Below are 12,195 nucleotides of genomic sequence, written 5' to 3' on the forward strand. Positions count from 1 at the left end.
TATGGATTCTCCCTTCTTTATGGGGACCTTTTCCTTCCAATTTCCTTTGTTCCTATTGCTTGACCTGAATCTGCTGGTGTTACCTGGCTCTTGAATGGTCATGTGAATGAAGTCATTCTTAATTTTCTTTAGCCTCCCCTTCTCCTGAACGAGCATGGCCTTTACTTCCTGAAAATTCCATTTTTCCTTTATGGTGTTGTAATTCACCTGGAATTGGCCAAACTCAATAGGAAGGGAGTTTATGATGAACTGTACTAAGAATGCTTCTGTCACCTCCATTCCCATACCTTTCATTTTCGCAGCCAGATTTGACATACTGGTTACATGATCATGAATGGGCTGCGACCAATCAAACTTCTTGGTCGTCAGCTCTGTCATGAGGTTTCCCACCACAGACTTATCAGTAATGTCTGATTGGGAGTACTCCTTGATCATTCTCATAAATTCCCTTGCATTATTTGTCTTAGGCATAGATGGCTTGACATTGTCAGAGATTGACATTCTCATCAAGCTAAGACTCAACCTGTTTGACCGCTCCCAAGCCTCAAAAAGAGTCTTGTCTGCTTCCGAGCTGGTCTCAGTTATGGTTGGTTCATTATCCATAATGATAGCCAAGTCCAACTCCATTACACCCAGTGAGAACTGGATCTGTTCAGACCAATCAGCATAATTCAGTCCATTGAACTTGACGCATCTGTTGCCTAAGGCGAAAGCATTGAATGAAGCTGAAAAAAGACATGCTAACTCTTTAATGCTTTGAATAAACGTTTATGGATTCAAACTATACTTTTATTCATACACTTAATTTATCTTTGGATAAAATTTAAATGCATTAAACTTTCATTAATGATGCCTAATATTATTTTTTAATGGGTAAATAAACATACTCCTTAAACACGCATGTATCTTTGGATAAACGAGTACAAACAAGTATTTTTAAAACTTTAATGTCACTAAATACATGCAATAATCCACCTTTGGGTGATCAAGATATGCATTATAATTAATGAACAAACCCAATTTATTATCCTTATGACATCAGAATCTTAATTACAAGCAATGATCCACCTTTGGGTGATCATAATATGCATCATAATTTTAAATGTAAAATACCATTATAAACAATTAAACCATATTGTCATTAAGATTTTTTTTTCTTGNTTTTCTTGTTTATAGACATTAAAAGTGGCAGATTTATAGAGTTTAGAAAATCATGCGGTTATGGTTTTAGTACAAAATTAGAGTCTTTGTTCAGTGCAACTCTTTTAACCAAAATCAACAGTAACGTAGTTTGGAATTTCCAACTTCCAAAATTGGTATGAATAAATGATTGTTGCACTCGTAGATTGGAAGCCATAAAATTCAATAAATAATAGACATATGATGTAAATTTTGCTGTGATACAGGGTAGTATTTCCAACTTAGCCATAAAAAATATATATATAGATTCATGATTCTTCGCACAAAATCATTCACAAGGAATGTCACACATAAAGTCATGCATACACCATTTAATTCTAGAGACACAAGGAATGTCATAATGTCCCTAACCTGATGCTCTGATACCAATTGTTAGACATTTCAAAACTTTCATTGAGCCTTTCATGGTTATTTAGGATCTTGACATTATGACATTCACATGTGATAAATAATGGTTAAGGATTACCTGGTTCCATTGCTATTCTTTGTTGGTGCTTTCTTTGATACTGCACTTTCTGGTTGCCTTTTTGTTTTCACATCTCCTCCTTCCCTTATGAGTTTCTTCATGATTAGGAACTCAGTTTCCTTCCTTCCACTTATGACACTGCACTGGATTTCCTTTCTGCAATTCTAATTTCTCTTCTACTTTCTACTGGTTATGTTCGTGGGAATTTTCTCACTCATCAACCAGAGGCAGAATAAATATTGCCTTTTTCTATCCCACTTAATGCATCAGTTGGAGAAGTTAATATATAGGAAATTTCCCATGAAGTGAGAGGGGAGGGAGTTGACAAAACCCCCTACTAATCTAATCATTTAATTGTCAATCATCATCACATTAGGCACTTTCATTCAGATTAGTAACTTTCAAGCACATGGACCACATTGATTATTAAATTAATCTAACAGGGCATGCCCACAATTGGTTAACAGACAAAAAGTCATGCCCTGCCCATTTTAAAACGGGCTAACGGGCGGCCCCCAGACATTTTGTAGAACACAGTCACTGACTCCTTGTGGCTGTGGGTGGGTGAAATAAAAGAAATTGCAAATGTAAATATGTAATAATGTAAAAGAGTTTGGGCCACTGGGCCAAAATTAAAATTTTAAAGGGTTGAATGTAATGCCCGCGGGCAGCCCGCAGAGCTCATTTAAAATGTCCGCTAATAAAGCGGACAAACAGGCCGGACAATATGGGCTAACAGACAAAAATATCATGCCCTGCCCGCAGGCAATGCCCATATTGACATCCCTATCCATCATTGATTTGTTTTACTTTTGTTTGACAGTTAATGATGATTAATAAATTAATAATGATTTGCTGACAATGAAAAAAATACTAACACTGTCAGTGTATACATATTAAATCCTTAAAGGAATAGTAGATCTCCCCTGAAAAAAAATTGGACAAACAAAACGTGAGCCCATTGGTACTGGGCTAAATTTGTGGGCTGAACAACACTGGTGGCCCATTTTCACACGGGAATCAGAAAGAACAACAATAATGGTGAATCGGTGATAGATGGTGAATCTGAAACCAAGGTAGTGATTTCATTTGACAGATCTTAGAAGAAGAAGAAAAAATGGTGGCAGGTGAAGTCCCAGTGGACGATAAAGCAAAGAGAATGAGAGATCTTCTATCAAGTTTCTACTCTCCAGATCCTTCAATTTCGTCCAATTCCATTACGAATCCTTCCAAACACGATGATATCAACTCTGATTCCTTCGATCCCGATCATTACATGAATATACTCGTAATATTCTTATTCTTCGTTACTTTTCATTTGATAAATTATTCCTTAGTTTTATTAATTCGTGTTAATTAAATAATGAAGGCACATAAGTCGAATTTGGAAGGGTTACTCCAACGGCATGTTGAAATGGCTGCTGAGATTAAGAATCTCGACACTGATTTGCAAATGCTTGTTTATGAAAATTACAACAAGTTCATCAGTGCCACTGATACTATCAAGAGGTATATGTATATCATTTTTATATAGAAAACATGGACACTGATGTTGGACACAGATATGGATCCCTTTGATATCTAAAAAATGTATAAATTAATTGAAAGTGTATAGATGAAAAGTATATAGAAAGTATTGAAGTATCCGATATGATACATATGTGATACCACGACAACAACCAGTTTGAAGTGTCAGTGCTACATAGTATTTTATGGATGTTTATGCTTGTTGCCTTAATGTGCATTCTATAATGCTCAAATCCTTCAATTAAATAAATTGTAAGTTTTGCTTTTCTAACAGGATGAAAAGTAACATTTCGGGAATGGAGACTAATATGGAGCAACTTCTTGAGAAGGTAATGGTATCATCAGTGTACTGTTTATTCAATACATTTTTTGAATTTTGGTTTAGTTCGAAGAAGTATATTGAAAAGAAGCAAAGTAAAAAGAGAAAGATGTGAGAGTTTGATCGGTATCCGTTTTTATTTCCAAATGCAGATTGTGTCTGTGCAGTCCAGGAGTGACAGTGTTAACACTTCTCTTTTTGACAAAAGGGAGCATATAGAGAAACTGCACCGCACCTGCAATCTTCTTCGTAAAGTTCAGGTGTGAATGCAATCATACATGTTTTTCCCGGTTTGCATCATTTTTCGTGAAGTTGTGAGTCTTTTGCAGATTGGAGCTTAAAGTAAAATAATTCCTTGAAGTTTTTTGGGATAGAATGCATCTATTATGTTATCATTCAGAATGGTTTTTAATTTTAATTATGGGTGTTTTGGCCATACGACTTACGCACTTTTCACCCTTGTCGAAGAGTAGTTTATATATGACCTTCCTGATAGACTTGGCAAGTGCATCAAATCAGAGGCCTATGCTGATGCAGTCAGGTTTTACACCGGAGCAATGCCAATTTTTAAGGTAGCATTTAGCTTATATGGTTTCTACTTCAATCCCTTGATTAGCTTTGCACACATATATCTAGATCTCAGATGAAATATCTGATTTTTTGTCCTATTTATCAGGCCTATGGAAATTCATCGTTCCAGGATTGTAAGCGAGCATCTGAAGAAGCAATAGCTATCATAATAAAAAACTTGCAGGTATTGTTCTTTCACCCTTCGCAGGCTCTTTGGACATGGGCTTATCAACCTAAAGACAAGCCAGGGAGCATTGTTATTTTTTCGTGTACTCCTTATTATCCTGACATTAATTTGATCTTGTAAACTAAAACGTATGGGTTATTTAAATGTGAATTTGTTATTGTGCTGTACCCCGACCTCTTTTGTAGAATCATGAATCATCATATCATCTTATAAGTTATAACATGGTATGAAGCCCTTGTCACATAGATAGCTATATGCTATCTTATTTCGTTACTGTATGCATAATAAAATTGGATAATATTAGCTTATCCATTCCAGTATCTCCAATCCAGTTTTATATAGCTAAAACTTACAATTATAAGGATTGCAGTTAACTTGGAATCTGTAGAAATATGCTGAATAAATATCTGGTGCTCAAATGTGTTTCAAGGAAGTTTATTACCATGATTTGACATTATTTTCTTCTAACCAGGGGAAGCTATTTTCAGACTCTGAATCAATACAAGTGAGAGCTGAAGCTGCAGTGCTCCTTAAGCGGTTGGATTTTCCGGTTAGTACTGATTTTATTTTGTCAGACTTGCATTTTGTAATACTTGTCGAGACATGAGAGGATTTTATCCACTGTTGATTGTATGTTTGCTATTAAAGAACTGTCTTTATGATGTACAACGTTTTATTTATTTATGTGTGTGCATTGTATGGAGAATTTTGGGTATCTACCAATACCATGTTCTCTTTCCCTCTCTTTATATAGAGAAATTACAACATGTTTTCTTAGGTGTTCTTACTTGAAGTTATATGATGATAGGTTTATATTTATTGACAGGTGGATAACTTGAAGGCAAGGTTACTTGAGAAGTTAGAACAATCTCTTACAGATATTAAGCTGAAACCTGAAGAAATAAACAACCCTTCAGTTGACCTTTCTCCTTCAGTATCTGCTCATAAGGTAACTAGTGGCATAGTAGAAACCTTTTCTTTATTGTTGGTTCTCGCCCTTGAATCTGGTGTTACTATCCTATGACCTATCTTTGGTTACGTAAGATGTGACAACATACAACATAAGAGTTATGTCTTATATTTGAACATCATTTCAAGCAAGATATATATATGCTTCTGTGAAGTAATAAGAGACACTGGTCAAGACAACTTGAGATGGCTATCTTAGGTGGTGGTATATTCTTGTAGACAGATAGATGATTGCACTATTTGAGAAGATGAATTTATATATTTAGCTCTTAAACTGGAAGGTTAATGTGACAGAAAAGGATATCAATGGGTTTGATAAAGATAGTAACAAATAGACTGATGGTTGCTTCAATATCTATGATTAATTAGGCCTAATTATTTGTCAAGAGATTAGATTGATAAATAAAATATATGTTTTTCTATTCTATGCATCCATGCATAAGTTACGCTTTTAGTTGATTAATTATAAAATTAGTAGCTAATAATTGTAATAATAAATCAATGAAATCATTCTCATATTGTAATAATTATCTCTCCTTTATCTAATTATGATTATTGCACCCACTAGTCTGTCTAAACAACAAATCAGTGATTATTTTTTAACTGATTAGCTTAAAATATTACAATTGAGATTCAATAGATATAAGATAGGAAGGAAACTAATTTAATTTACCTGTTCCTAAATTTATTTAAAGTTTAGTCATTAAAAAAGTGTAAATGAAGCACTTAAACATGGGGAAGTAACACATTTAATTGGCATAAAAAATTACAGTAGAACTTCACCAAAAACTTGGCTTTGCAAAATTTGCTTGAAGTTTTATTTAATCAATAAAAAATATTAAGAGTGAGAGAGATGATTATTACAATATAAGAATGTTATTCATTATGATTACTATGATTATCTACTGACTTTTTAATTAATTAATTAAAGGCTTAAATGTGGATAGATGTATAGAAAAATTGATATAATAGTTATTTGTGTAGGATGACTGTTCCAATTCATTTCTTCCTTTTTATTTAGCCTAATTTACTTTCACTAGTGCATAGTTATTTGGTGTCCCGAGTTGAGACTGAATAGTGAACATCCTTTTCTGTTCGCATTTCTTAATGTAGGCAGCTGTTCATGAATTTACCGAGGCAGTTCGTGCTTTTCGAGCAATATTTCCTGATTCAGAAGAGCATTTGGTTAAACTTGCTCGTGACTTGATTACCAAGTTTGTATCCTTATCCACTCTATAACACTTTATCTGTTGTACATACAATTGTCATATTAATTTTTTAATGTTTTCTAGGAACTTTGTAATTACTGAAGAATATGTAAAGACACGGATTTGCGCAGATGATCTACTTGGCGTTCTTAGTAAGTCGTATGACTTCACTAGTACTTCAATATTTTTTCTCAGTATCTGGATGTACAGTTGGCTATGTTGCTTGGATACTTCAAGGAATGTGATATTCCTGTAGGATTTTCCCCCTTTTCTTCCTTTTTCGGTACTACCAATGGCATCCCTTCACCCTTTTGGGTACGGAACTAATTCCTTTCGGGGTTCGTGGCTGCCCCTCCCGACAAGTGTCACTCCCAGGAATCGAACCATCGACCTTGAGGATCCAGTGGGGCCTTACACCACTAGAACTTTTTTCTTCCTTATTATAATATTGAATCTGAGTTACCTAATTAAGTCTCTTATCCTCACACCTCATCCAGTTTTGAGTCTCAACCTCATATCACACACCCTCTGCTAGTGTTCATTGATCACTTGTACCTAATTATATTAGCAAACACATGCCTCAGATTTTTGAAAAATGACATATCTTGCACCCATATCTATACCGGCCTGCTGGGTACCAGTACCATACCCGTATTCATGCAACATAGACAATTGGTTTCCAAAGCCTGATGTGATTTTACTTTTGTTCCTACCTTGACTATATGAACCCTTGAACTTTGACTTCTGCTTCTTTATATAATACTTAATTTTTTATTTTAAAAGTTATGGATTTGTAGCCCAAAAGAAAAACTACAGCGTTTTATTAATTTTTTTTATATTAGAGAATTTCTTTTAAGCATGATAGGGTTTTGTTTTAATTAATCATCAAGGAATCCAGTTCTGCATCTTGAAGGCACAAATACACTGATATCATCTTTATCTTTTCTGAAGGTTCAAAGTGCCTCCTTTTCATCTAAGTTCCGACTGTATGTGTCTAACTGTCCATTTTGTTTTGTTTGTATTTCTGGAAGTCATTTATTGCAATGCAGTGCATGTCTAACCACATTAAGACCTTTTCTCCATTCGTCTCCTGCTATATATGCATCTTATATACTTTCATAAGATATCTACCTTTCAACCCTCTCCAAACTCCACTACTTTGATCCCGTACACTGGTCCTCCCTTATATAGTTTTATAAGATTAAAGAATGTCTTTGTAATTTAATGCTTTGGAATAAAGGATGAGCCTCAGTACAATGGTAAGTTTCTTGCCTTGTGACGTAGAGGTCATGAGTTCAAATCCTGGAAACAACCTCTTCGCCTACCTACACCTACCATTCCTAGATAGATTCCACCAGATGGGTCCCGTGCACCGGGCCACCTTATAATGCTTTGAAATCACTATTTAATACTTTCACAAAATGTTGATCCGCCTGCACCTACTGCACTTGCTTCAATACATCCTGCAACATTTTATCGAACTGCCAATTTTTGAAGTCAAAAATTGAAAATTTCTTGTCTGAAATTGCTATGGCAAAGAGAACTAAATATCAGTTGCCTTAAGCATTAAAGTAGAAATACCACACTGTATTTTGTTGATTGTTCTTTTTATATTTTATATATCTGCAAATTTTCATTGTGCCTGTGTTATGCAAGCCAATTTTTTTTCTTGTTTAACTGTTTTCTATGTCAAAATTTTCAATCGTTGAGTCAATTTTCTTTTTGTGACCTGACCATGATTTCCTTAAATGAATAATGACAGGAGTTATCTGGGATGATGTACTTCTTATAGATGAAGTCTTACAAGAAGCAGCTCTCTCTAACAACTCCTTTGAGGTTATACATCAAACTTTTAAGCTCAAGTTTGAGACTGACCTAAGCTCTAGTTTTTCACTTTTTTGTTCCTCTCTCTCCCTTTTTGTTTTAGAATCTGATCACTGTGAAGTTCATGTTTTAAAAATGGATTTTCATCAGTTAACCCTAAATATTTACAGGCTGCCAAGGTTGTTGTCACACTGTATGTTAGAAGTGCATTTTCTCATCTTCAGCAAGACATCTCAGGTTAGCTCTACGACTTCATGTTTAGAAAGCTTCTGATTTTTATTTTCAATTTGAAGTTTGAAATATATTTTCTGCCACACTATAGGAGAATCAAGATATTTAAAATCTTAGACAGTTGGTTTGTGCTGAGATGACTGTTTGTTTATGAAAAAGACCAAAATCACAAAATGCAATAGATTATGTTGTCACCAGTTCTCCCCTTTTAAGATAGCTTCATGTTTTTAATACATATTGACATGATTTGAACTGATAGAAAGTTATCTTAATAACTACACTCTGAGTTAGCTTTTGTTTGGTAGATTCCCTCTTAAAAATACTGATAAAGGATGGAGGAGAGGAGTGCTCTCTGGAAGTGGTTCTTGATGCCAGCAAAAAAGGAGTTCTACAAGGAGGCATGGATGTCTTACTGGTAAACACATTTGTCTACTTAGATTCCTAGGTATAAGGTTATGTGTATGCATGTATGTGCATATAATGCCATTACTAAGATTTCTGTTTTATGTTGTTTCATTTACGTTTAATCTCTCTCCTTCAGGACTTCCGCAAAATTTTAGATCATGACTCTGGGATCCTAGTTAGACTAAGAGAGTCAATCATTGATTGGGTTCAAGAAGGATTTCAAAACTTTTTTAGGCAACTTGAGGATCAATTCCTTCAGTTTTCAGGAAAAAATAAACCTTCATCTATTATAGATCATGGTTTGGCAGAGGGAGCTCAAGGTGACAAAGCTTTTGCTGGCCTTGTCCTAGTGGTGGCACAATTGTCTGCTTTTATTGAACAAACTGTCATCCCAAAAATCACTGAGGCAAGCATCACTTGATAGACTTAGTTTTGATTCCTAAAAATGGATCATTTTCTGTGGTTAGGTTTCCTTCCGTATCCTCAGGGCACATATTAAATGTTTCCTGGTAATCTTCAGGAAATAGCTGCTTCCTTTTCTGGTGGTAGTGCTAGAGGCTATGATTATGGACCTGCCTTTGTTCCTGGTGAAATCTGTCGGAAATTTCGGTCAGCTGGTGAAAAATTCCTGCACCTGGTATGTTTTCAAGTTCACATTTTCTTTTAGATAGAATTGCAATTATTATGACGAAGTGTTGGTATGTTATGCTTTTCTGTTTTTCATTCCTTCATTCTTATTCCCCTATTCCTTAGTCAATGCTCACAAGCCGGCTTGGCATTTTTTAGCTTGGTTATAGCAATGTCTTTTTAGATGATATTTCTGTTTGGTCAAAAGATGATCTTCAATAAGGATAACCGTTTGGTCCTTTAGCCAGTTTCTGTTGAAATGTAAAATAAAATGACAATCCCATTTGAAATTTGTGGATATTATTTTGACTATTTCAGTAGTTGAACAGCACTACTATCACATTATTTATTGTCTTTCTCTCAAAGTGGCTAGTATAGCTTGTTTAATTTCATGCTGATCATCAGTGACTTTCATCTGAAACAAGTAGTTTGGAGTTTTTGGAGAAGGTCAGGGTTCTCGTCGAGCTTGGAGATGTTCTTGTTAATTAACTTCAGAAGCTTTGGCTGTAATAATTAGTGGAAGGCTTTGTGATTCCATGCAGTTTGTAATGTTCTTGGTTGCATTTATTAGTAACATGGTCATGCTTTTAATAATATTTGTATGGTCCTTAGAGTTTATTTGGGACAGAATAGTTCATATGGCTTTGCTTTGACGTTCTACCAATGGTTTCTTTTGAGGGGCTCTTGTCTGATATGCTAAGGAACTAGCCAGCTTTACTTCACTGCTCTTTTTTTGTGGTGCTCTTTGTTGAGTGCTTTTGTTTTGGAGGATATTTAATCTACATATACCCGTACTCTATTTGCATTTTAAAATAAATCACTGTACATGTTAAGCAGCATTTACATGTACTGTTTGATTCTTTTCAGTACATAAATACGAGAAATCAGAGGATATCACTTCTTTTGAAGAAGCGGTTTACCACACCTAATTGGGTTAAGGTCGGTTTGTAATATGCCCATGGTTTCTAAAATAAATACTGGTGGTTTATCTTTGAAAGAGCTTGATTCTAAAGTTGTTTCTCTGCTTTGACAGCATAAGGAGCCAAGAGAAGTTCATATGTTTGTCGATTTATTTCTCCAAGAGGTTGGTATATCTATAAACCTAGTTTGAAATTGTTTTCTATGTCTTTTTAAGTCGCACAATGATTTAGGGATAGCAAATAATAGTTTTGCTGAACTTTTACTAGTTTTAAATGTTATGAATGAGCATGGAGTTTTTTAAATCTCTATCCAATGAACATTATTGTATTGAGAAACATTTTGATTTTCTGTTCATGTTCCAGCTTGAGGTTATAGGTAATGAAGTGAAGCAGATTTTGCCTGAAGGCATCCGTAAGCACCGCAGGACTGATAGTGACGGAAGTAGTGCTTCATCAAGGAGCAACCCCTTACGGGAGGACAAATTGGGTAGGTCAAATACAAGGGGAAGGAGCCAACTTCTGGAAACACATCTAGCAAAACTGTTTAAACAGAAAATTGAAATTTTCACAAAAGTTGAATATACACAGGTATTGACTGATTACCATATTGAGGATTTAAATTTATATAATAGGTTGCAAGCCATGATACCAGTTTTTCTTATATACTTATTGCAGGGGTCTGTTGTCACAACTATAGTTAAATTGTGCCTTAAAAGCTTACAAGAATTTGCGCGACTCCATACTTTTAACCGGAGTGGATTCCAGCAAATTCAACTGGATATTCAGTTCCTAAGAATCCCTTTGAGGGAAACTGTTGAAGATGAAGCTGCAATCGACTTCTTGCTTGATGAGGTTGGAGAAACACCTATCTTAGGATTCTGGTTCTTAATATTGGTCTCATACCTTTAACCCCATGAAAATATTACCTACATATTTAACTTTTTTGCATTTTTGGGTACAGGTGATTGTTGCTACTGCAGAACGCTGCCTTGATCCAATTCCATTGGAGCCTCCCATACTAGACAAACTTATACAAATAAAGTTGGCAAAAACCAAGGAACAAACTTCAATCTCTTAATAAACATCTGATGGAATTAAAGGCTTCAATCTTGTAGACCTTTTTTTATCTGGTGAAGAGACAGTATTTTCCTTGTGCGCGTGCTGTATACTTTCAATGTTGATAATGTTAGCAAGAACTGAAGAGAAGGATGCGTTTGTTGTATTTTCTTGTTGACTCTGTATATCTCTTGTAACATATCACATTGCTATTTGTGGAAGTATTGAAACACGGGAAAGTTATACCCTTTTGCTGCACTGTCTATTTGTATAAGACTTCCATTTAATAGAGTTTTAGGACATAATAAGAGTGCCAAACTTGGATATATACCATATGCTCGAAGTTTCTTAGCTCCATTGATGATGTGATGTAGAAAATGAAGTACAAAATATAAGAACATATGAGCAAGTGGTATATATAACATTTTAAAACTAGAACTTCTTCATTAATTGAAACTTTAAATATTTATGTGTGATGTGTTGAATAATTTTAAAAATTGTTTATGTGAAGTATTACTAAAGTTTAATGTATGCACTGACAGTGTATAAATTTTCTTATTTACCATTTATTTGTATTATTTTTATTTAACAATTAATGATGATTGAAAATGAATAATGAATGATGCATTGGCTATGTATAAATTTTTATATTATTGTTACTTAAATTTTACACTGTAATAAAAGTC

The 12,195-nt window shown here is 34.6% G+C and overlaps 1 protein-coding gene across 1 annotated transcript; it reads left to right on the top strand.

Moving 5' to 3' along the window:
• LOC109346281 (vacuolar protein sorting-associated protein 51 homolog) lies at positions 2,687–11,764 on the top strand. Its single transcript, XM_019585758.1, has 20 exons — positions 2,687–2,954; positions 3,036–3,175; positions 3,468–3,522; positions 3,665–3,772; positions 3,986–4,084; positions 4,189–4,266; positions 4,742–4,819; positions 5,096–5,218; positions 6,352–6,452; positions 6,531–6,598; positions 8,209–8,282; positions 8,441–8,507; positions 8,807–8,916; positions 9,043–9,312; positions 9,427–9,543; positions 10,401–10,472; positions 10,567–10,617; positions 10,817–11,041; positions 11,129–11,305; positions 11,415–11,764. Exons 1-20 carry the CDS (start codon positions 2,784–2,786, stop codon positions 11,529–11,531), a joined length of 2,301 nt encoding a protein of 766 aa, XP_019441303.1. The 5' UTR covers positions 2,687–2,783; the 3' UTR covers positions 11,532–11,764.

The sequence above is a fragment of the Lupinus angustifolius genome, chromosome LG04, assembly GCF_001865875.1.
Source record: "Lupinus angustifolius cultivar Tanjil chromosome LG04, LupAngTanjil_v1.0, whole genome shotgun sequence".
Classification (NCBI taxonomy): Eukaryota; Viridiplantae; Streptophyta; class Magnoliopsida; order Fabales; family Fabaceae; genus Lupinus; species Lupinus angustifolius.